Source organism: Apium graveolens, chromosome 6 (assembly GCF_009905375.1).
Source record: "Apium graveolens cultivar Ventura chromosome 6, ASM990537v1, whole genome shotgun sequence".
NCBI classification, from domain to species: domain Eukaryota; kingdom Viridiplantae; phylum Streptophyta; class Magnoliopsida; order Apiales; family Apiaceae; genus Apium; species Apium graveolens.
The window spans coordinates 287,051,976-287,078,848 of NC_133652.1; the positions used below are offsets into that span (position 1 = coordinate 287,051,976).

Here is a 26,873-nt window from a genome sequence, read left to right on the forward strand (position 1 = left end):
TTGTACAATTTTCAGTGATTTTTAAATCTAAATCAGTGATTTTTATAACACTTATTAGTGATTTGTGTAAGATAAATTAGTGATTTTCATTATTAGTCCGGTATTTTAGTAATATAAAATAGTGTTTTCACTTTATATCAGATACAATGGTGATGAGAAATAAAAAATAATGATTTCAGTAGATCGGATATGGTGGTGATGATGGTGATGGTGTATGTATGTACATCTATTATCGTGTGTATATGAAGATGAAGATGGGAGAGAAAAGTATCGTATATATTAAACATTGGTTAAATATTGGGTTGGGTCGTTGGTGCACTTTAATTAGGCTGACTGTTGATTTGTTTCTAGTTTTTATTTTAAGTATGTTTATATAATTATAAATTGTTAATTTTAGATAATGGAGTAGTAATAAATATACGTAAGTTATACTAATTAATACATGCATATTAAGTTAGATGCAATTGATACATGCAATTAAATAAAATAATTATTAACATAAAATTATGAGGGGTTATTTAGTAATTTTAACAGGAATAAAATGTCTCATCCAACCCCTAGTTGCTCTATTATATATATAATAGATGTTAATCAAATTTAAACATAAGCACTATAATTATAAGTTATACACATTTTAGTTTATTTTACTAAATTTATGTTATACACAAACGTGGCCCCCCATTGTACAAGAAGCCCAACTTGCCAACGCAGCCTTCGGACTCAAAAACGACGCCGTTACATAATAATCGGTGCGACGGCAGCTGAGAGTGTTCTCACTCTCCTCTACAATGATCGTTTCTAGTTTATCAGCACTCATCAATTACAGGTATATATACATTTCTACCTTTTAATTCTTGCTTTAATCTATTTATAAGCACTGCTCGTTAGTTTTCGTATTTTCGAGTTTTGATTAGTTTATTCTAATTTCTTTTTTGTGCACAAATCAGTTGTACTCCGAGAAAATTAGTTTGTTTTTATCTGAAATTATCTGTGAAAGCTATTGAATAAGTTTATATCCAGTAGTTTCCGAATCGGAGCGGTTAGCTTCTATTATAAGCACGAGTTTTCGAAATGGTTTATGAGATTGTTTAAGTAGAAGGTTGTTTTGCTTCCGTTGGTCTAATTTCGTAATTACATTATTTCCTTTTCTTAATGGCTTATTGTTATTATTAGTCTTGTAGTAATCACTAACCACAAGCTAAATTTGTTGGACGGATGACTTAATTTAAATGTGATGTTTGGCTATAACGATGATTTGCATAATATTCTGAGTTTGAGTTCGATTGTGAAAGAGTTAAAGTACATGATAGGACATGAGGCTAGGTGCTTAGTGTTATATTTACGAGCTATGTTATCAACTCAAGTATTTGTGATAATGAAATCCTACATGAGTTTCTCCGAGAGACTCCTAGTCGACTCTTGAAATATAATATAGATAATAATTTGGCTCTGATCAATTTCGTGTGTCATCTCCAACTACTCATTTGTTAAAATTACCATAGTGAAAACAGAGTGCAATATATCTATATAGAAAAAGAGTGGGAGAGAGGCTCTGTATTAAAAGGGACGGAAGAAAGGCTATTACTGATCTGAGGAGGGAATAGAGTCCCTAAGAGCAATATTACGACACCCGGTCTTTCAATTTTGACTTCAAAGACTAAGTAGCGAGTCTCTTCGAGATACCGTAAGTCCCATCCAGTTTTATTTTAGGAAACAGAAGGCGACACCAGTCTTAGGGGTCATTTGTTTTCTTCTTAACTACTCTTAATCCTTCTTGACAGATATTTATTAATGCTTAAAACTGTTTGAATTGTTTTTTGTAATATCTTACCCATTAATTACCTTCTTAATCACTAAGTTTGAAAAAGGGTGCTCAGCGATTAAGAAGTTCGGCCTGTGTCAAACAATCATTTTATTAATTTTATGTATCAAACTGCTAGAGACTCAAAATTGCCACTAAGTTTACTCTGTTAATTTACGGTTGCAACAAACTTCAAATACTAACTCAGGTAGATAGCACAAAAACTCACTGGTACTTTGATACAAAATATTTGATTACAAGATAACTCCCACATTCGAGAGGTGGGTCTCTCCAATTTAACCTTAGCTCACACAATTTCCAGATCCCTCCTCAATTCTATTTTCCTCACTCTAATACCCAACTCCCTGAAGTTACTCTTCTGCCCCTGTCTTTTTATTGTGAGGACCCTTATAACCTTTGTTTCTTTTCCTGGCATATGTAATTATATTTGGATTGACATCGTGTTGAGTCCTAGCAATACCCGGGGGCAAAACAGCCACCTTGTCCGCAAGGTGGAACTCTGGAAAACGCAGTTGAATCCCTTCAAAGTCCTCCCAAGTTGCCTCCCACAATGGCAAACCTTGCCACTTGATCAATACTTCCTTAGGTGAGTTAAGCTGAGACGATTTTGACCTCACCTCTAACAGTGTTTCAGGGACTGCTTCCATGACCATTTCTGCTGTGATCTGTGGTGGAATATCATTACTGTTTAGCATTGGTCCCTCGGCTTTTTTAAGTTGAGAGACGTGAAAGACATTGTGGATTTTGACAGAGGTGGGTAGTTGTACTCGGTAAGCTACCAGGCCTACACGATCTAACACTGGAAAAGGCCCATAAAATCTAGGAGCAAGCTTGTCGTTTGGGCGCCTGTCCAACGAGTGTTGCCTATACGGCTGCAGCTTAACATAAACATAGTCCCCTGGTTTAAATTCAAGCTCCCTACGGTGCCTGTTCTCATAAGTACGCATTCGCTGCTGAGTTTTTATAAGGTTTGCCTTCAACTCATCCAACACTGCATCCCTTTCTATTAATTGTTCTTCCAGTGAAGCCACAGGTGTGTTATGATCTGTGAATCGCACCAGGATGGGGGGTGGCCTTCCATATACTACCTCGAAGGGGGAGTACTTGGTCGATGAATGAGAGCTGGTGTTATACCAAAATTCGGCCCAGGGAAGCCATTTTGCCCAGTTTCATGGGGTCCCCTGAATAAAACAGTGTAAATAGCTCTCTAAAATCTTGTTGACCACCTCCGTCTGCGGATGGTACGCTGTGCTACGCAGCAAGGCAGTGCCTTGAACTCGAAATAGCTCTTGCCAGAACAGGCTCATAAAGACTCGATCTCGATCCGACACTATAGTTGAAGGGAACCCGTGTAAGCGTACAATGTCGTTTATGAAGGCAATGGCCACACTTGGGGCTGAAAAAGGGTGGCATAAGCCTACAAAGTGGGCGTACTTTGACAAGCGATCTACTACAACTAAGACTGTGTCAATTCCCTGGGACTTGGGCAAGCCTTCCACGAAGTCGAGGGATATATCTTCCCAAATACGGGAAGGAATGGGCAGGGGTTGTAATAACCCTGCTGGCATTAGGGTGGACTGTTTTTGCTGCTGGCAAGTCTTGCATTCTCGAATATATTTAGCCACCGATTTCCGCATACCAGGCCAAAACCATTCCAACGCTAATCTTTTATACATTTTGATCTCCCCCGAATGCCCCCCAATGGGAGAGTCGTGGTACTCTCGAAGCAATTTACCCACCATGTCAGACTTGGGGGAAAGCACCACTCGCCCTTTGTACCTTACTATACCCTGAACTAGCTCATACCCCTTTGCCAAAGTCAGATTATTCTCCAGATCAGATTTTAACCTCTGTACAAAATCATCATTATCAATGGCATGTTGAATCGCTTCCCACGGTACTCCTCCTACCGATACCATGCTGCAAAAATCTAATATCTGATTGGAACTTGAGTTGATCTTCTTTCATAGTTGTAATAAGGGACTCTTGGGTATCTCTAGAAATGGTCATTCGACTCTCCAGTCTCGATATTGCAGCGGCTAGCTTATCATCTTGCTGCTTTGAAACGTCATCGAATGAAGCTACAAATCGATTAATTAGACTTTGTTGCATCACCGCCACTGCGCTTTTTACGGCGGCACCCACTTCGACTGCTATAGTTTCTCTCATCAGCCGCTGATTAGCCTCCAGCTGTTCTTCCACCTTGCTTAATCGATCTTTTTCTGTGTTCGTAGGCGCCATGGATCTGATTGTTTGCTCTGATACCACTTTGCTAGAGACTCAAAATTGCCACTAAGTTTACTCTGTTATTTTACGGTTGCAACAAACTTCAAATACTAACTCAGGTAGATAGCACAAAAACTCACTGGTACTTTGATACAAAATATTTGATTACAAGATAACTCCCACATTCGAGAGGTGGGTCTCTCCAGTTTAACCTTAGCTCACACAATTTCCAGATCCCTCCTCAATTCTATTTTCCTCACTCTAATACCCAACTCCCTGAAGTTACTCTTCTGCCCCTGTCTTTTTATTGTGAGGACCCTTATAACCTTTGTTTCTTTTCCTGGCATATGTAATTATATTTGGATTGACATTGTGTTGAGTCCTAGCACAAACAATCATTCGAAATTCAGATATTTTAATCACTCAGAAATATTAACCAAAAAATGGGTATTTTTAATCATCACCCCGTTCGGGCTGCAGACATATGCTTCAGCACATGTATATTTCATATAATAAATGTCTCTGTATAGGTATCTTCTTTTTTAGTAGATATTTCTCCTATCACCACACAGGTTCACACACACAGTCAATATCCAAATATGTGTTCTCACTTTATGTATTGTTTAGGGGACTCTACTCTACAGAGACTCTACATGTGATGTTTGTAATTTAACAGTGCTCATCAATTACAGGTATATATAAATTTCTACTTTTTAATTCTTGCTTTTATCTATCTATTAGCATTGCTCGTTAATTTCGTATTTTGCAGTTTTGATTAGTTTAGTCTATTTTCTTTTATATGCACAAATCAGTTTTACTCCGAGAAATTGGTTTGTTTTTATTTGAAATTATCCGTGAAAACTATTAAATAAGTTCATATCCAGTAGTTTCCTAATCGGAGCAGTTTTTGTTTATTTGAGTAGGCTGGAATTTTTTTATACCCTAATTTTCTCACGAGAGTCATGATTTTGTGGGACAAACTATAATTGGATTAATACAGAAGTTAGTAACTTTGAATTTCCTTCCCATAACTGGATTTTGGATTGGTATTAGCTCTCTCTACCTTATTTGGTATAAACCTTAGTGAAGTTTGCAGTTCTCTATGCCAGCATCTTCTTAATTTTTTGGTGCATTCTTTAGGAAATTTAAATAGTTTTGCTTCTCTTATTTTTACTTGCACACTTATGTAGTAAAAATTAGATTTCCTTCGCAATTAAGGAAATTTCATAAAGGGGATAACTTTTTCTTCAAAAGAATCTGTTCGCCAACAATGTACAATATTGATTTTGTCATTCTAAATATATATGTCTAAAATAATTCCTTTTTTAATTATATTGGCGTGTATCTGGTTGAGTGGGCCGTTTCAATATTCAAGAAGGTTCCCCATGCACAGAGAATCTCGTGCCAAAGATGGACCTCCACGTAATGCTTATAGCAGACACGTGTCAATGTATGTTGCATCCAGTATTCTCCAGCATATGTAGTGCAGTATTTATGTAGCCTAGGCTCATTTGCATCCTCCAACCTTTATTATAAATATCATTTAGCTTCCAGAATCAATGTTTCTTCTGCCTCTTAGCCACAAAATAAAGTTCATAGTAGTTATCTCTTTGCTATCTTTTATGGATTTAAAGCCAGTGTCGAATCTGCATAAGCCTCGTACCAAGAGGAGTGGAGAGAAACATATGCGCATCGGCACAATTAAAGAAAATTTTGTTATCCCGTTAGGTATTCCAGATTCCGATGGAAAGGGATGTTCATACCCTCACGAGTTAGCTAAGAATGAAGCTCAGATTGTTGATGTTGGCTCTGCAGATGGTAGATGGGGGCTTCTTAATTTCCCAAAAAATGCTTCTTTGTCTGGTAATAAATTTGGGAATGTAGATGCTCTAAATTCTCCTTCAACCAACTTCATTTCAAATGCACTTTCAATCCCATTTACTAAAGTAGATGCATATCCACCCAAGGTTAGCTACAAAGATGTACAAACATATCCGTTTGTGCCTAAACCAGTTTTCCCAACTGATGTCTCAGAAACCGAGCTATATTATCCGGTCTATGAACCTGAAGAAGCTCCATGTCGTAATGAATGTTTACCATTCGATGAGGCTTTTATTAAGGACTCCGATGAATGGATATTGGATTTCATGTCTGATCCCAGTTTCAATACCAATAGATAGTCATGAAACTCCGTATGGTGCTAGACGATTGTGATCCGGTCATCTATTTAATTGTTCTGCTTTTGGTTCTCTAAATTATAATAAAAAGTCTGGCATATTAAGTTGTTGTATCTAGTATCAATTTTCATCTTTGGTTAAATTTCTCTTTAACTATTTTGCATTGATTTGGTAATTGTTTTTTACAAATATTGAAGTTCATACCTTGCTCAAGAATAAAATATAAGAAGATGGGGTAATATCTTCCCACTGACTTTTATTGCATCAATTTATCAGGGCTTTTATTAGTAATAAATTATTATTTAATGCAAATATGGTGCTGAAAATTTCATATGTTGATGGCGCCTGTGGTAATCATAAGTGTCATTGTCCAAATAATACTTCCCGGAGATTGGTTTTTTAAGAATTGAAATGGAAGTCCTTGCAATAGATTTGCCTACTTCTCCTGTGCACAAAATACAAAGCAGTTCACTGAGATTGCACTTTTATTGAACAATGTTTTCATTTTGATTTTAGGTATTCTACATGTCATTATAACGCAAACACTTTTTTTTTGTGATTATCAAATCTGTTTTTGGCTAGACGATGAGGATCTTGTACACTGGTACTCTGGCCTCTGGGACGTACCATGTGGTAGGAAGTAGGGGTAGTTGACCTACTGAATTTCAAGCTATGTGTTTATATATATTTTCTTAAGTATATACATATTTGTATTTAAGATTCAAATCTTTATTTTGACTCTATAAAATTATAATTATAGTAGTCATTCGTCATATATAATATAAATTATAAATGTAGTGGAGTCCATCTTTAGATTTGGTCATATGAGTCTTTCTTTATTCGTGCCTACTGAATCTATCTTTAATTTCGTTTTTAATCCTTATTCATTCACTATTAAAGTTGATACGCTATTGTCCAAACATCATGTTTTTATTTCAAGCAAATATGAAGTAGAATAAAATATTGTGTACCAAGTTGGTCAATGGCTGAAGCCCTTGGCTCATTGGTATGTTTTATTCTTAATCTATCTCGTATACTTCTCTTTATGCTGTGTTTTGTGATATAGAGTGTCAAGTTGGTCCTTTTCCATAGTTTTTTATTTTTACTTTTGAGATTCTTATTTCTAGATGTGAATATATTGTTCATCGTTATTTAGTTAATTGGGTAGCTAATTTCTATTTACAAACTTTTTTTTTGCTAATTAATTATATACGCACACACACCAGGTATCGAACTCTTGACCTCCCGCAAGGGAGACAAGAGCGCGAACACTGCGCCATGGTTGTCATGTCGATGAGTCGAGGCGAGTCGAATGACCTCCCGCTAGTCGACTAGTCGATAAAAAAATAATGTATTATTATAAATTAAATATATGTGATTATATATGCGCGCGCATGCGCACACACATATATTTGCATTATGTAATTTGGATTTCTAAGTTATAACCTCTTCTATTATGTTTTTTAAATTCCATAATCTTCAGAGTTTCCTGCCATTAACCTAAAACAAGCAAGTAGTTCTGTACAAGTTCATATAAAATTAATTCACAAGTCACAACACTTAACCAGTACACATATATATAATAAACAATCACCACAATCAGTTTAAACTTTAAAGTTATCAGATACAGTGTTATCAGTTATCACATATGTATAATATATTTAATTATACACACTATATAATTATACGTACAATATACATATATATATTCATATGATGATTTGTAGAACTAGAGACATAAAGTTGATATTTATTAGATAGAGAAGAAGAAGGTAGAATTAAAGATTTTTAGAAGGAAGAGAAAAAGAAATAAGATTTCTTACCCGTTAAAGAAGCAGACGTCAGTTGGAATAGAGAGAGGAGGCTGTGTGTACTAGGGTTTTATCAGAAAGACCCGTTCCTTTTTTATTTTTATTAAAGATTGACCAGGTTTTGACCGTTTTTGGTCCGGGTTTGGACCAAGTCGACTAGTCGACCGCTTAGTCGACCAGGCGACCGAAATATCGACACTCACCTAGTCTACATGTTGTGTCGACAACCATTCTCTGCTTGGTCGACTAGTGTTGACTAGTCGCGACTGGTCGACCGACATGACAACAATGCACTGCGCCAACCTCTTGGTTGGCATTCTATTTACAAATTTGTTTACCATAATAATAAGATGTGTTTGCACTTAGATATGGTAATCTTTTTTAAGTTTTTAATATTAACGAACAATAAATTATGTACAAAGATACTATATTTTACAACAATTGTTAAATTTGTACTCTGTTTTCAAACAAGTGTATTTAAACTCTTCGGTAAATTACCTTGTTTATGGTGGCTTATGGTATATTTTTCAGTTTTATAATTGTAAATAATTCTTAAATTTGTATTCAATATTAAAGTAAGTATATTTTACTCTGTGTGTGGTACATTACCATGTATGAAGAAAGTAGCTTATACGTAGATATTTTAAAGTTTTGTTGTATATAAAGCTTGACTTGTAATATTGTTACAAACCATATGATTATCATATATATATTTTAAAATTGACAGAAATTAGACTTAAATAGAAAGTTAAAAAAATCTTGCTTGTCTATGGTTGGGATTAGTCTCACCAAATGTAATAGGGAACCTCACGAGAAGTTAAAAGAAAACCTCTGTTAAGTACTTGTTCTACTAAAATTAGAGTCAAGATTAAAAATATTATATATTATTCAATTGAAGTGGGTAATTTGTATGCATTAAATTATTGGTCTTAATTACAGAAAACAGAAGTTTTGAATTTTTAGTTTAAAATTGATATTAATATGGATAGAAGTTTGCTAATGTTTATTATTATAAAAGAATGATGTGAGATAATTTTTTAATAAATGTTCCCATTTGGTTGGTCTACTTATATTTTTTGAAATTTGACTTGATAAAAATCTCATATCTTATCACTCAACCAGATACAATTGTTTTCGCTACCATTCTATTTCATTTTGGCGGCTTATTGGTTGAAGATTAATTAATTTCACCATTTTATCTTTTATCTTTTTTGATTTGAAATTTTTTTCTGTATGATTAGAGATAGATTTCAAGAAAAATGTTTAAAAATTTAACGGGAATAGAGGTGATTTTGGTTCCTTCACTACTTGTGTATGATATATATGTGAAAGTATACATATGCCCTTAAATTTAGTATTGTAATTTAATAACTTGTGCACGGTACGAGTCATTTTCTATCACCATATGTATATCCAGGGAAAAATATATTTTGCAACATTTAACATGCATAAATGGAATGTTTTACTTTACATAGGATGTGACAGAAAGTAGAACTTTATGGTGCGTAAGGTCTGGTTACCCTTTGTCATGGTTTGTTGGTTATCCAATGGTCATTATAATAGGAAGCCTTGAGCCTCGCTTGTTTATCATAGCCGTGAGTACGATTTTCTGCAGTCCTTTATGTAATTAGAGCTAGCTGGTCAAATTGGTGTCCAATTTTCAATAGAATTCTAACTTCTGGATACCATTAAAACAGTTTCATTGATATAGATTTGAGTATGTAGTATCCCTTTAGAGAAGTAATAGAAATGGTGGTGTTAGGAAAATCCTAGGTGAACAAATCATTAACAACTTATATGCTTGTGTCAAAGTTATGGATATGAGCTATGTTTGTTAAGATCTTTGGAAGAGTTATGGTGGCGGAGGTGTATGTAAATATACCATGTAATTGTATTTATCTATATTATGATGATTTGGTTTAAAATTTGGTGATTCCTCTTGGGATTTTAGTTCTCATTACAAGAGGGTTCTCATTGGTGATATAAAACAAGGAATAGTAAATTGATTTGTGTATATTATTTTTTTTTATTTAGGAATAAAATAAATTATAGTTGATTGGTTATTTTAAGTTATATTAAATAATTATATTATTGGAACATTCTAGAATATAGTATAGAATAAAATAAGAATTTGTTTCCTTTATTTAAAAATTTTAGTTTTCTGAGGAAATTACTTGGCTCCCAAGTAATTAATTTTCTATATAAACTCCTGTAATATGTTATTATTGAATAGAGTTGAATTATGAATTAAATCTGCGAATTTTGTGTGTTTCTTGTTGATTCTCTGTAGAGATAGGCCTTATCCCCTTGTTTTTTACCCCTCCCTTATACCATTGTCCTACATTAATTGGGGAAGCTCCGTCGTATATATATGGGGAGGTGATGAAATGAGACTCCACCAAATATCAACCTTTCATTTTTTTATAATTAGTTTTAATTTGGACCACATATATATTGGGAGGTGATCAAATGAGAATCTATATTGAAATTAAAACTAAGACCAAATCTCAACCTTTCATTTTTATAATTAGTTGAAATCTTAATATCTACATTTCAGATTTACTTTCTCCCTCTTATCTTTCCACAGTAGACCATTATCACCATAATTGCACTGTCACCACCGATGCCACCATCAGCCACCACGAGATCGTTGCTCCGATATGTTCGTTGCATCATGTTCTTTTTTCATCTTCAACATCTATTCTTCTCACCAGCTCCTCACATCGATAAAATTTATGCTCGTTTTTATTATATTAGACTATCAGAGAGACGAAGGTAAGATGGTGGTGATGGATGTGTGAGAAATATGATGTTTTTAAATATGAATTTTATATAATTTGATTTTGAACTTCTGGTGATTTTAATTTGAAAATTTGGAAATTTATGATAAAATTTTGGTGATTTGGTATTAATTTAGTGAATTGTAAATAGTGGTGATATTGATGGTAGCCTATATTTTGGTAATTTTGAATTTAATTTGGTAATTTTGTAGATAGTGGTGGTGGTGTTGATGTATAATTTTGACCCCAAATTGATTTTGGTGGTGTTGGTGACGATGTGGTGGTGGTGATAATTGTAGTGGTCATGATGATATATATGATAATAAATATTTGTGTGTATTACAAGAACATAAATAAATATTATCAGCTACTTCAATGTATTTTTATTGAAAGGTCTCAAAGAATTTGTCGCCATCTGCAATTTTGCATTACAAATTCTTGCAAGGTAGTCTTGAGTTGGTTAGTGTTGGGTTTAAACCCAATAGGATAGTATGGCCTTGGTGATACAAGATATAATTAGGTTGAGTAATAATTATATGAGTAGATATATATGATACTCCTTCCGTCCCTTTCAATTGTTTTACATTTTTTAGAGAGTGTCTGACACGCATTTTTAGGTGCATATAAAGTATAGTTCTGTAATTTTTTTTTTACAATTTTGTTTCTTTGAATAAAAATTAAAACATTCAACTTTTATTCAGAAAAAGAAAATTGTAAAAATAAGTTACATAATTATACTTTTTATGCATCTTAAAATACGTGTCAGATACTTTTCTCATAAATGTAAACAATTGGAAGGGACTGAGGGAGTATGTTTTATTCACAAAGTTTGGTATTTAGACATTAAGATAGGCAGGTTTGTATAACAAGTATGGAACGACTTGTACAACAAGTATGATATATCTTGGTGGCTAAGTTTAAGATAGCTATATATAAATAGTTATATTGTGTTTGATAGGCACGAAAGTACTTAAGATGTTGACTAAGTAATGTTTGGGAGTAATGTTTGGGAGATGCTTGAGTATTCTTTGCCTTAAGTATCGGTTGAAGCACCACTATGGTGTTATTGTTCGATTGATGTATTATTGATAATTGTTTCGTTTAATATACGATTTGGGACGTGGTTTTCCGCGCGTTATATATTTTGTGCGTGCTCTGCATTGGTTTATTTGAATCTGGTATAGTTGTGTGTATTTCTCGTAGCAGTTAGTTCTAAGTCCTTAAAATGTGCGAAGGTTGTGTATATATAATATAAATTGCAGTTTCTTAAATTTTATAGTTATTGAAAAACCTAAAACAGACTCAACAAGAATTGTTATTCTTTCTACATGTATTTGTTGGTTGAAATTGGACCACTTTATATATTAAAAGCATTTTTCCATCCTACATTATGTAGTTGTGTGTTAGATTTCTCTCCATGTTAATTTGTATGCTTGACACTTGTCTTTATAATACTTTGCAGGATCACAATGAATTGGGTGCTCCAATAATTATATGACTTGATCAATTTGAAATATCAGAGTTTAGACTTACCTGCATCATTCCGTGTGGACTTCTCGATCTACGCTTGAATGGTGTAAATGAGACAACTTCCAGCAAACTCCTCAATAGTTCTTTTTTTATGCCTTGTGGATATCTCAATACCTCGTGGATATCTCAATATTCATGTGATGAACCCAACAATATGTGTTTCGTTAGAGGAACATGATAGACTCCTCGATATAGGTATAATTCTTTATTCCAACATCTTGATATTTTGCCTCATATCTTTTTTTTTAACTTTCTTCATATAAGTAAACATCTCGAAATGCACGGAATATTTTATGGTCCCATCTCGAAATGCACCAAGTATAAAACTTGCTCATAGTCATATTTTCATTAACAAGGCGAGAATGAAGGGGAATGGACATGAACATAGAGAATAATTTGTTTTAATATCTTAAATAATTTATAAATTTTAAGTGTGACTATGTTATGAGTTTTATTTGTGGCAGGTTAGGAGTGTATTAGTTATGTGGCTTATTTTATAATAAGCCCAAATTTTATTGGGCCTTGATCCATTTTATTTTGTTATTAGGGTTTTATGTGTACTATATAAGTAATGCCACTCCTCTCGTAAGGTAGACCTATCCTAAATTATTGAAACATTTCAATTGAGTCTCTCTCTCTCTTTTTGTTACTACAAGGGTAGTGATTCATTTGCAATTGATTCAGCTATTCTATCTTTTCATTGTGTGTATTTCAAATTTTGCTTAGAGTTAAAAGGTAAATGGAGAGAACAAGGATGATATCTACCAAGTCCGGTGACAGTCGTGCAGCGGCGGCCGACAAAAAATGGGTGATGAGTGACGAATCTCGTACTCGTAAATCTCTCCCCTCCTCTCTTGTGTCTTTCCTTACGAAATGTTGTATTTGCGAATTTAGTTTAAGAATCTTTTTAACTATTGTAGTTAACGGGATGATGCATACCATATCTGGGGACGGTGCACCGATTGACGAAAAAAGGGCTTCAATGAATGACGAATCTGGTACTTCTTAATTTCTCAATCCCTTGTTGTGTTGTGTTTTTCTTAGGAAATGATATATTTGTGAAATTAGTTTACGCTTCTCTTAACTATTTTAGTAAGTTTTAATTTAATTTAATCTTGGTGTGGATTTTTACGTAATTGCTATTCACGTTTAACTAGCCAACGATAGCTTTTCAGTTGATTGACTTTACCCCAAATATTGGCTAATTTTCCCGAGTTTATGAATTTTGCCAAATCATAATAGATAAGATGGGTGTTATTGAATTAGTCATAACTTGAAAATAGGTTTATTTATCTTTCCGTACCGCTTTAACTACAATTGTAATCCAACTATGTGCCTATCAAGATTGTTCAAATTACGGTCAAATATTGCTACCCAATAGTTTGGGCAATTCTTTGTTAATGAAGAATGCCCATTTAATATTACTAAAATTAAGCATAATGAACAGTAATTAGAAGTTGGAGAAATTTTAGAAAGGCGCCTTAAAGACATTTGAAATTTTCATGATCGAAGACACATCTTTCTAGCGCCTAAAGTCTATTTTTAGAGGCCAAGAAAGTGTTTCTAACCCCTGCCGACCACTTCTAGGGACCTAAAAATTATCTATAGACTACTTCTAGGGGAATAAAATTTGTCACTGGCTGCCTAGACTCAAAACAACGTTATGGATGTCAAGGAAGTACTTTAGGTCCCAAGAAGTGGCTGATGTTTCAATTAGGTGCCAAGAAAAAGTTCTGTACAAGTTAGAAACACTTTTAGGACTCTAGGAACCTTTCAGGATTTTTTTGCTTTAAATATTTCTATGACCAAAGTTATATCTGTTATAATTGTTATCTTTCCATCAACAACAAATATATGAAATATTACTACTGAATAAATAAATGGATTTGGGATCAAAACTAACAAATGATTCTGCATTCCTTAATCTACGGTCGTCGTCCCAGTCTCCATTATTTCGTCCTCTTGCTATTAGCTTAATAGTACTACACTGAACATCTAGCCAGTTCCAGTCATGTTATTCGTGTGTTAATACATTAGCTTAAATGGGTGTGTGCACCTGTAAATGATGATTGCAGTGTTTATATATTAGAAAGGTAGTGGAAGGTTACTGAGGTTTGATTTTTCTGTTTAGGTTTTTTATTGATTTAATTAGACTTTGTGGTTTAACTGGTGTAACTTTGACAGGATATAATGAAAAATTAAATCAATCAGGTGCCAGCAGCGATTCAAGCGTAAGTACTTCACATTTTTCTCTTGATTATTTATTTTGTGTAACGTTTTGGCATCTTTACACTAACCAATTCATAAGATATCTTGGTACCGTTAATTTTTCATTATGTTTTTATTTACTTCTAGTGAGATACATGTACAAAGTTTTCTAAAAGTTTTCTATTAGAATTATGAGATGATTTTAATGCCTGCGTTTTTTAGTTTTAGAGTCTGCTTACAGTCTCACAAATGAGTGCCAATTTTTCCATCTAATTTACTGCTTCTTCTAGTAATGTTGTTTATTTTGGGTTAACTAGATCCACGGTACACTTTTGAACAATAAGTGTGCCTGTGACCTGGTGGATCTGATGAGGTGTTAAGTTTTAGTCCACTGCAGGTTATATCCCCATTGAGCAATGTTTTATAGCAAGTCCTGATGTTTGTTCAAGGTGGTTTTGTTATATCGGTTGGTTTGGAAGTAAATATCTATTTTGCGAGGCCTAATTGTGCTGACAACTATGAATTGTTTGTGATGTGCTACAGTTAACTTCTGGTTATAGGTCAGCCTGTCTGTTAATTTCTCGTGGTCCTCGAAACCAAAGGAACAAATCTTTTTCAGATAGACCGGCTGTGGATGATTGGAGGCAGATCTTATCACCAAGAGATCAATACAATCAAGAAGATTTCCGGACAAACTATGATAATGCCAAGTTTTATGTCATCAAGTCAATTGGTGAAGATGACATACATAAAAGCATTAAATACAGTGTCTGGTCAAGTACCAATCATGGTAATGGGAAACTGAATGACGTTTTTTGTAAAACACAGCAGGACACAAGTGAAGCTGATCCTGTTTGTCCAATTTTCCTGTTTTTTGTGGTAAGGGTTTGTAAAGTTCTGTTACGGAGTCTTATATAAATTCTTCTTGACTTCTTGTCTATATCATATTTGCATTTTAGTCAAATGAGTGTCGCCTAATATTTCTTGTCCTGCATATCAGGTCAATAGGGGTGGGCAGTTTGTAGGCGTGGCTGAAATGATCGGAAGGGTGGACTTTGTCAAGACACTGGACTTTTGGCAGAGCAAAAACTGGAATGGGTTCTTTCCAGTGAAGTGGCACATAATTAAGGATGTTCCCAACAGACAACTGAGTCACATTATTATTGAGAGAATTAATAGACCTGTAACACATACCAGGGATCTGCAGGAGGTACGCGACATTTGTATGACATTAGCTCAGGGGCTTTCTGATTCAAAAATCATCATTCACAAAAAATAATGATGTCAAGAGCATTTATAAGTAACAATTTTTTTTTTTTTTTTTTTTTTTTGCTAAACTATAAGTAACAATTTTTATAGTAAAAGCATAAAAAAGTACTTACCATATTCCTAATTTTCTTTCTGCCATTAATGTTATGTACTGTTAAGGTTTATCTTGATAATTTCTGATTCTTGTGGATATTAATATTGCATATCTTCTCAGATTGGACTCCAACAAGGTTTAGAAATGCTGAGAATTTTCAAGAACTATACAGCAATGACATCAATGTTGGATGATATCAGCTTCTATGATAAGAGGGAGCAGAGCATTCGCTTAGGGCGATGAGGAACAGTAATGCAAGCAACTTAAACAGAGGTTTAAATGCAACATGTTTTCCTGTTATCTGAAGTTAAATTCTTTTTTATATTAATATTTGGCAATCCTTTTCGTTTCACATTTCGCATTTCTCGTGATCCGCAGAACATGGAAGAGCAGGAGGAGAAAGAACAATCAGTCGAGATGCTACCAAGAACTTTTCCAAAATCTCGAAAGCCAAAACTCGTATAACCCAAAAACTCTCTTTTCTATTCCTGTGACCTGTGTTGAAGAATGAGCCAAAGTCGACATGTTTCGTTTGGACTATATTAATTTCTGTATTTTGCTGAATTTGTTTAGTCAGCAGGCGGTATTATCCTTGCTTATTAACTGATGCAGTTGTAATAATGGATTAATATTAGTGACTTGGTGTTTATTCAGCCTATATATAGGCTATTTATTTTAGCATTTTCAAAAATACAAAGGCAGAACATTTTCGCTGCAAACATGTGTGTTTTGCTGATTTTCATGTGTGTGCCTAGACCATTTTGGCCATTGTTAGATGGAGGTCAGCTGCTCCTTCATGGATACATATATTTTTCCTAGCATTTCTTGTTTGTGATCAAGTTGTTTCTTTACCTTTGAGTTCTTTATTTTATTATACTAAGAGCAAGGACACGAGTTTTATTAATTTCTTTATCCTCGAGTAGATTAAATTTCTTTTTCCACAAGTAGAGTGTCATGATTTTTTTTATTGAACAGGTTCTTTTCAAAAACCTCTGAACTAGGCAAAAATTAGTGTCTTTGTTTTTCAATAATGAATTACAGTAAGTGTTCGCTTTTATCTTAATAGTTTTTAAACTAATTCCTGACAAGTTTTAAAAAGTTTTAAAAAGAAAGAAAACAGATATTTGAACTAATCTCTTACCAAGTTTTGGAAAACAAGTGAAAGTTGAGTGAAGTACTGAAGTAGTGCTTTCGATTTTGTGAAAAAAACCAAAATAAGTGATAATAAATGGAAATATAACATATTTTTATTTCAAAAACTTTGGCTCCAAAAATAAAAAATTTGATAAAAGGATTTTACCATTCTTATCATTTACATACATTTCTTATAAAAATTCGGGAGCGGGAGCGGACTATGAGATTTTACAAATGTATTATTAAAAAAAATAACACTATCATTATTATATGGTGTGAGATTGTAGAACACTGTTCCTGTGAAAAACTTATCTTTAAAAATCATTGAACAATGCGAGTAACCAAATATCTAAATAACCCAAATAGAAAAAACTGTAGAGCAAATTTTTGCACATTATCAAAATAATATATATTTTCTTTACTCCTAAAATAACTGATAAAAAAATTTAAACGAACCAATATTAAACCAGACTAATACAAATGTGTAATTGCAAAGATTCTATACTGCCACTATGGGCATGCCCACTTCTGGGCACGTGCCCTAAATAGATCATCACGAGTAAAATGAAAAATTGATCATGTATGTGTGGAAAGTGCGAGCTAGGCCGATAGGTATACAATTTAGTCCATCCATAACGGAGGTGGGCTGCGAGTCCACAATATGCTATCTTATGAAGAATAAGCTCAACTAGCTGGGCTCACGGACTCGTCATGCATTAACATGGCCCTGGATCATGTTAAGGATGACTGAATATGGACTAAGCTGGGCTCACGGGCTCACCATGCATTAACATGGCCTATGGATTATGTTACGGATGACTGAATATGGACTGCGAGCTGGGCTCGCATTACTTTATTCTCGTGCTAACGAGCTATAACCCATTACATAAGATCATGCTTGTTAGTCCCTTAACAATGCAACAAGAATTACAGAAGGGGGGTTGAATGAAATTCTTGAAACTTTTACACAAATAAAATTGTTCTAACTTAAATATATATATATATGTTGGACAAACTTAGTATTTTAGACTAAGTTGTAAATCATTTTGAGACTCTATATGAGTGAGACACATTATGTGTTAGTGGTGTGTATTTATTGGAACGTATTCTTCTCTTCGAGGGGATTCCAACGCATATTTACACGCTCAAAATGAGTAAAAGGTGAATGAGAACTGATGTTCCAAAGTTTTACCTTTTAATATGAAAAGTGGTTTTGTACCACATCGAGAGTAGCACAAACCTATTCCTTAGTTTTTCTTATAAATACCATGTACCACATCGAAAAGAAAAACAAGTCCTTTCAAGCCTCTCTTTATAAATAGAGTCTTAGGGCATCAGTTTTATTAAGTCAAGGGAATAAGAGTCCTCTCTTTCATTCTCGGTCTCTTTAGTCTTAAATTTTTCCAATATTCCGGTGATAGTTCTCGGGCTTAGTTCAAGTTCGCTGAGAGTATATTTGATCTATCGATTATACTGGTATCTCGTTTTATCCTGGGAGGCTATCGACTCGTACATACGGTGAGAGGCGAAATAGCTTTAAGGAGACAGTTTCAACTGGACTCGAGGATTTCCATTTGGTTATATTCTTCCTTTCTCTGTTTGATTTCTTTTACTCATGCACACACTTATTTGATTTATATGTATTAATCGCAGATTGTATTCACAATCTTAAAGCTATTTCTTTTATATACATCTGTGACTGATACATCTGTATCTGCTTGTTTTGTTGAGTAACAGATCGATGGAGAACCAAACTATGAACGATCCGATGAACATGACAGCTGATCCCAACGCACAGATCACTGGATCTGATGGGGTTCACCAGCAGCCGATTAACCCTAACGCACGGATCGTACGATCTGATGGGGGTCAAACGCCTGTTGGACATGTGCCTTCGGGACATGTGCCTGTGGGACACACTGTCATTGGACAGTTTAGTGTTCATCTTGGACAGATATCGGCAGGATTCACTCCTCCGATCATACCTGCGGTGCCTACTGGTGTGCATACACCTGTAGTACAGACGCACGTACCATCTGTTCCACCTGTGGTGCCTGCTGCACCTGTTATGCCAACTGTGCCTGCTGCACATGCTGAAAAACCTGAGAAGTTCAACGAAACGAACTTCAAACGTTGGCAACAAAAGATGCACTTTTATCTGACCACGTTGCATATGGATCGCTTCCTTAAGGAAGAACCACCGTTGCTCAATGCTGAGAGTAACATGCAGACTGTGTATGCTGCTGATGCTTGGAAACACTCCGACTACATCTATCGGAACTATGTGTTAAATTGTTTGTCTGACTCGTTGTGTAACGTATACAGCGCTAAGCCAACAGCTAAGGTCTTATGGGAGTCACTTGACCATAAGTATAAAACCGAGGACGCTGGGGCAAAGAAGTGGATTGTTGGCCGCTTTCTTGATTATAAGATGGCAGACTCTAAGACTGTGGTCAGTCAGGTACAGGAACTGCAGGTGATCATTCATGACATTCATGCTGAGGGAATGGTCATAAGTGAGTCTTTCCAAGTTGCTGCTGTTATTGAAAAGTTTCCACCTGGATGGAAAGATTTCAAGAACTACCTTAAGCACAAGCGAAATGAGATGTCTATGGAGGATCTTATTGTTAGACTTCGTATTGAAGAAGACAACAGAGGGTCCGAGAAGTTAGTTAATGTTGCCACTGAGAAGGCAAACATGGTGGAGCATGCTCAAAGCTCCAAGCCCAAGAAGACTAATTCTAGTAAAGGGGCAAAGCTGGCACCCAAAGGAGGGATTTCGAAGTCGAAATTTCAGGGGAAGTGCTACAACTGTGATAAAGTTGGTCATAGGTCTTCTGACTGCAAGAAGCCCAAGAATCCCAACAAGAAGAAAGAAGCAAACATGGTAGAGAATATCTCCAAGGAGATAGGTGATATAGACCTCTGTGCTACGGTCTCTGAAGTGAACCTGGTCGGTTCTAATCCACGTGAATGGTGGATTGATACTGGTGCTACTAGGCATGTTTGCTCAGACAAGGCGATTTTCTCTAGCCTCAAAGCTTCCGATGCTGGTGAGAAGCTCTACATGGGGAATTCAGCAACTTCTACCATTGAGGGTGAAGGCACGGTGATCCTGAAGATGACCTATGGGAAGAATCTGACTTTGAAGAATGTACTTTATGTGCCTGATATTCGCAAGAACCTTGTGTCTGGTTCTCTGTTGAGTAAGCATGGCTTTCGCATTGTAATAGAGTCAGATAAAGTAATTTTGTCTAAGAGTGGTATGTTTGTAGGCAAGGGTTATTTAACCGATGGGCTTTTTAAGCTCAATGTAATGTCCGTTAAGGACGATAATGAAATGAAGAATTCTTCTGCTTACTTGCTTGAGTCTCCTAATTTATGGCATGCTAGATTAGGACATGTAAATTATGACACTTTACGATGTTTAAGTGCAAAAGAATACATACCTAAACTTACTATCGATTCAAAACATAAGTGTGAGACTTGTGTTGAGGCAAAATTAACGAGATCATCATTTAAACGTGTGGAAAGGAACACCAAAGTGCTAGACCTGATACATAGCGACATATGTGATTTAAAATTCGCTCCAACAAGAGGAGGAAACAAGTATTTTATTACATTCATTGATGATTGTACAAAATACTGCTATGTATATTTGTTGAAAAGCAAAGACGAAGCTATAGATAAATTTAAAATCTATAAGGAAGAAGTTGAGACACAACAGACTGAGAAAATCAAAACGATACGAAGTGATCGTGGAGGTGAATATGTTGAACCATTTGGAGAATTCTGTTCACAACATGGTATAATCCATGAGGTCACTGCACCATACTCCCCTCAGTCAAATGGTGTGGCTGAAAGGAAGAATCGCACTCTGAAAGAAATGATGAATGCGATGTTGTTAAGCTCTGGGCTTCCACAATCGATGTGGGGAGAAGCCATCTTAAGCGCAAATAATATTTTAAATATTACGATACGCAAGAATAAGGATGTAAGTCCTTATGAAATGTGGAAGAAAAAGAAACCAAGTTACCAACACCTGAAAGTGTGGGGGTGCCTTGCAAAGGTACTGATCCCTACACCGAAGAAGGTGAAGATAGGTCCTAAGACTGTGGATTGTATTTTCATCGGATATCCTCCACATAGTACTGCATATCGGTTTCTTGTTCATGAATCCAAGATTCCTGATATTCAAAAGAATACCATTATGGAATCAAGGAATGCCTCATTCTTTGAGACGATGTTTCCCTGTAATCCAGGAAACCAACAACCTACGACGTCTAAACGATCTCATGAGTCTGTAGATGACGATAATGAGAGTGACGAAAGTGAAGACGAAAATGTGGGGGTAGTGAGAAGGAGCAAAAGACAACGAACGGAGAAATCCTATGGGTCTGATTTTATGACCTATTTGCTCGAAGAAGGTGACCCAAAAACCTATAAGGAGGCGGTTACCTCACCTGATGGACCTATGTGGAAAGAGGCCATCAAGAATGAAGTTGATTCAATTATGCAGAATCATACTTGGGAACTAGTAGACTTGCCAACTGGTTGCAAACCATTAGGTAGCAAATGGGTTTTCAAGAAGAAGTTGAAAACTGATGGCACTATTGATAAGTATAAGGCCAGACTTGTGATTAAAGGATACAAGCAACAAAAAGGCCTTGGTTATTTTGATACATATTCTCCTGTAATGAGAATAACGTCCATAAGGACGATGTTTGCTATTGCTGCAATGCGTAATCTAACTGTACATCAAATGGATGTGAAAACAGCCTTCCTAAATGGGGACATAGATGAGGAAATCTATATGGAACAACCCGAAGGGTTTGTTGTCCCAGGATAAGAAAGGAAAATTTGTAGATTGGTGAAATCATTGTATGGTTTGAAGCAAGCGCCTATAAAATGGCATGAAAAATTTGACGAGGTCATACTGGCTAATGGCTTCAAAATCAATGAATGTGATAGTTGTGCCTATTACAAGGATAACGAGAGTGGCTATGTCATGATGACGCTATATGTAGATGATCTACTTATTGCCGGAAGCAATGATAAAGTGATCAAATTTACCAAGGACATGTTGAAATCAAGATTCGACATGAAAGACATGGGACTAGCAAATGTAATTCTGGGAATTCAAATTTCTAGAACATCAGAGGGTCTCGCATTAAGTCAACCACATTATATTGACAAGATCCTTGAGAAGTTTCTTAAGGATGACTTTGAGAAAGTTAGGACACCTGTGGATATGACTTTGTACCTATCCAAGAACAAAGGTGTAGCTGTTTCCCAATTGGAATACTCGAGGATAATTGGTAGTCTGATGTACCTCATGAGCTGTACAAGACCAGACATTGCATACTCAATTAGCAAGTTGAGTAGGTTTACGAGTAATCCGGGAGCTGATCACTGGAAAGCGATCATAAGGGTACTAAGGTACTTGAGGGGAACTCGAGACTATGGACTGCACTATGGCAGATACCCAGCAGTATTAGAAGGATATACTAACGCAAATTGGATATTTAGCAAGAAAGCACTTAAGTCTATGAGCGGCAATGTGTTTACATTAGCTGGAGCGGCAATATCATGGAAATCCTCAAAACAAATGGTGATAATTCATTCCACGATGGAATCTGAGTTTGTGGCACTAGATAAATGCGCCGAAGAGGCTGAATATCTACGTCAGTTTCTGGAGGATATTCCAAGATGGCCAAAGTCTGTAACTGCAATAGGGATTCATTGTGATAGTCAATCCGCTATTGGCAGAGCGCAGAGCACGATGTATAATGGAAAGTCTCGTCATATACGACGACGACACAGTTCCATTAGACAATTGATCTCAACCGGAATTATCACTATTGACTATATACCGTTAAAAGATAATATCGCGGATCCACTAACCAAAGGGTTATCAAAAGAAGTGGTTAAGAAATCATCGAGAGGGATGGGCCTTAAGCCTATTGCTTAACGGCATCATGGTGGACACCCAACCATTGCTGACTGGAGATCTCAAGAACTTGGTTCAATGGGACAACTAAATCATGATGACCAAATCACTGTGGGGGTAACCCCTGGCCTGTTCCTATGATGAGGAAACAGAGAGACCCGTAAGGTACGAGGTTAAGCTTTGAGCTTTTAATGATCTTTGATGAATACATGGAGTTCAGGAGTGAACGCATGGAATTCAGTTGAGTAAACGCGGGTTACTCTATAAGATAAAGATCACCTATGTGGGAGAGAAGTGGGGCCGCTTCAAAGGAGAATTGCGAGGCACAATTCTTTAAAAACTCCTACAGAACCAGGACGATGTTCCATGGCCAAAATGGACATAATCATGAGAACTGAATGAGTTGGGAAAGATATAGTGATGAGTATGTCATCGTCTACACAAACGGTCGAACAGTTCAAGGACATCGCGTCATACTGTCTACCAGTAAAGTCGATATACTTATTCGAGCGAAGGTTCAAGGAGCATTCTCTACCTATCGTATGCTATATCTGACCGCCGGAACTATCACCAAGTCAAGCTCCGCGTCTGTCAGTTTATGTGGTGCGTGCTACTGGTCCATCAATCTCATTTGTGGGGGATTGTTGGACAATCTTAGTATTTTAGACTAAGTTGTAAATCATTTTGAGACTCTATATGAGTGAGACACATTATGTGTTAGTGGTGTGTATTTATTGGAACGTATTCTCCTCTTCGAGGGGATTCCAACGCATATTTACACGCTCAAAATGAGTAAAAGATGAATGAGAACTGATGTTCCAAAGTTTTACCTTTTAATATGAAAAGTGGTTTTGTACCACATCGAGAGTAGCACAAACCTATTCCTTAGTTTTTCTTATAAATACCCTGTACCACATCGAAAAGAAAAACAAGTCCTTTCAAGCCTCTCTTTATAAATAGAGTCTTAGGGCATCAGTTTTATTAAGTCAAGGGAATAAGAGTCCTCTCTTTCATTCTCAGTCTCTTTAGTCTTAAATTTTACCAATATTCCGGTGATAGTTCTCGGGCTTAGTTCAAGTTCGCAGAGAGTATATTCGATCTATCGATTATACTGGTATCTCGTTTTATCCTGGGAGGCTATCGACTCGCACATACGGTGAGAGGCGAAATAGTTTTAAGGAGACAATTTCAACTGGACTCGAGGATTTCCATTTGGTTATATTCTTCCTTTCTCTGTTTGATTTCTTTTACTCACGCACACACTTATTTGATTTATATGTATTAATCGCAGATTGTATTCACAATATATATATATATATATATATATATATATATATATATATATATCAGTGTGAATTGATTTGCAGAGTGCAGAATAATAATTTGAAATGAATCAAAACACAAGTAATTAAAAACACAAGTCTTTAAAAACTTTCTGGTGGATTTGAATGTATCCACCAGAGATAAATAATATATCAAGAGAACTCTGTGTAGCAATTAGCTCACAGCTGCTTACAAATGAACAACTAAGAATACAGAGAAATACTAAGAATACAGCATACTAATGTTTCTCTCTTGGTTGCTTAGTTAGTTATTCTATTTGCTGCTTCTTGGTTTATATATCCCCAAGATTACAAAGCAAAAAGATAAGATAATAAAACAAAAACTATCAAGTCTAATACTATGCTACTTCATTATTTTATTCCAGCATCTTTGAATATCTTCATAATAGCATAGAAATGGCAATGCTTCTTTGTTCTCTAAAACCCAGTTGAATAGGCTTCCACATTCCATTTGCATACACTTGACGCATGTGATTGTGTTGTCACTGTCAACAAATGTTTGAATTCTTTATCCGCCAGGTTCATGATCATCCGTCGAGTTCATGATCATCCGTTGGGTTGTCTTGTTGATCATTCGTCGAATGTCATTGTTGTTTATCCGTCCGGTAGCAATCTAACACTTGACTTCATTTCATTTATGCATGATTACAAGACATCATCTATATACAATTAATCAACCTATTCTGCATATCTAGTTAAAGTCAACATGACTTGAGTACTACTTACAGAATCTAAACAATGTGTATGCAGAAATGTGCTACAGACTTATTGCTACATAAGCTATTCACTCGATGGATAATAAATCATCATCCGTCGGGACTATATTGAGTCATCCGTCGGGACTATAATCCTTATCCGTCGAGTGCTACATTTTTCACTAAGTTAAATCTACCAAGGTATTTTATTAATGAAATCATCAAGTACACAACATATACACAACAATCTCCCCCAATTTATGTTCTACTGGAATTGTAGCCATAAATTAAGAGAAACTTGATGATAACAAAACACCCTAAAAATACAACTTTGAAAGTAGATAGATAAAACTGTAAAGTGCTTCAATTAACAAAATGTACAAAGTTTAGCTCACAGTCATTTTCAAGGTGCTCCTCTAGCCTGAGCAGATTTATCTAGTTCCTTGAAGGTTTGGATCTCTTTTCAAGCTTTCTGTTATTTTCATCTATCTGATTTTGGAGCTGTCTGTGGAATTCCAGTTCATCAGATTCTGAGAGATTTAGCTTTTCTTGCATCTCCAAGAGAGTCTCATTACTAGAGATGCTCAATTGGTCTTCTAATCTGAAAAATCTTTTAACCCCTTTGTCATCCATGAACTCCATCAGCCAGTAGGGCCTTAGATGCACTCTTTTCCCTGTGTAAGGAATAATTAGAGTCTTTGGGAGTGCATCTTTAGCTCTAATACTCCTCTGTTCTTCAATCTTCTTTAGAACCAATCTTCTTGCAGTTACATTGAACCCAAAGTTCTTCTTGAAAGATGAATAAACCTTTATCAGTACAGCTTGGCTTTCTTGAATGATCCTGTGAAGTGGCCATTGAATCTCCTTTCCTCCCTTGTACTTGAAAACTAACCTTTCAGGTAGATTTCTGTATGCATCAATTCCTCTCACTTCTTCTAGTTCATCCAGATAGAGATTTAGATCAGAGAATTCCTTGATATCACACAAGTACATGTAATCTCTCTTGTTGACTTTAGATTGAGCTTGGACTAGAGATTTGGATTTGAGAGGTGACAACTTCACTTTCTTGACTTCCCCTGACTTTGTTCTCTTTGGCTTGTTAAGGATTGGCAAATTGAAGTCAGGAATTGGTAGGCTCTCCCAGTCTATTGGTTCATCTTTAGGCACAATAGGTTCACCATGAATGTTCCTGTAAGGATCCACCACCTTGATGTCTTCAAATACCACAAAGGGTTTTGATGCTTGAGTTCTAGTTGTAGTGGATTCCTTGGGAAACTGATCCTCCAATTCCTTACCAACAAAGTTTAATTTCCTTTTGGTTCTTTTGGCCAATTCCTTGTATCTCTGAGATTTCTTCTGTTCTGATTCAACTTGCTTCTTTGGATCTTGAGATTCGGTGATTCCAGATGGCTGAGAAGGAATCTGTTGTGTTGGTTTCACAGCTTGTAGCTTGGCCAAGATAGCAGCTTGCTCTTTCTTTTGCTTAGCCTTTTTGGCATCTAGAATAGCTTGCTTCTTTTCATGCTTCAATCTTGACTTTTCTTCTCTCTTTACTTGAGCAAATTGAGGATGTCCAGCCACCACACAAATTTCTTTCCCATTCCTGAAAACTTTAGCAATTCTTCTTTTTAAAGCTGAATCAGCTGGATCCTTGTAGAAGGCAATTGACCTTGACAGAAGTTTCTTCTCATCAGGTTTAGGTGTCTCATACACTGTATCCAAATGGTTCTTTAATGATGATTTTGGATAGTTCACCCTTGGCTTCAGAATAATTTCAGCCTTTGGAGATTTGATGCAGGATGGCTGTCCTCTTTCCAGATAGTTCATGCTCATT

The 26,873-nt window shown here is 35.7% G+C and overlaps 2 protein-coding genes across 4 annotated transcripts in view; one reads left to right on the top strand and one right to left on the bottom strand.

The window, feature by feature from the left end:
* Nucleotides 1–2,769, bottom strand: part of LOC141666167 (uncharacterized) — a 28,635-nt gene extending 25,866 nt beyond the window's left edge. Inside the window, exons 1-2 of the mRNA XM_074472160.1 lie at nt 2,177–2,769; nt 1,843–1,894 (exon numbers count right to left, since the gene is read on the bottom strand). Of these exons, the coding sequence (XP_074328261.1) occupies nt 1,843–1,894; nt 2,177–2,769 (645 nt within the window). The remainder of the gene's footprint in view (nt 1–1,842; nt 1,895–2,176) is intronic.
* On the top strand, nt 669–16,764 carry LOC141668103 (YTH domain-containing protein ECT3-like). 3 transcript variants are annotated; one of them, XM_074474795.1, is made up of 10 exons: nt 673–826; nt 4,676–4,740; nt 12,279–12,541; nt 13,073–13,179; nt 13,267–13,344; nt 14,531–14,577; nt 15,098–15,433; nt 15,555–15,764; nt 16,038–16,190; nt 16,296–16,764. In XM_074474795.1, the coding sequence occupies exons 4-9, from the start codon at nt 13,086–13,088 to the stop codon at nt 16,158–16,160; spliced, it is 888 nt and encodes a 295-aa protein (XP_074330896.1). In that variant the 5' UTR covers nt 673–826; nt 4,676–4,740; nt 12,279–12,541; nt 13,073–13,085; the 3' UTR covers nt 16,161–16,190; nt 16,296–16,764. The 3 variants fall into 3 exon arrangements, with proteins under 3 accessions (XP_074330897.1, XP_074330896.1, XP_074330898.1); XM_074474797.1 differs by lacking the exon at nt 673–826 and adding an exon at nt 1,366–4,167; XM_074474796.1 differs by lacking the exon at nt 4,676–4,740 and having other exon boundaries at nt 669–826.
* The last annotated feature ends 10,109 nt before the right edge of the window (nt 16,765–26,873 follow it).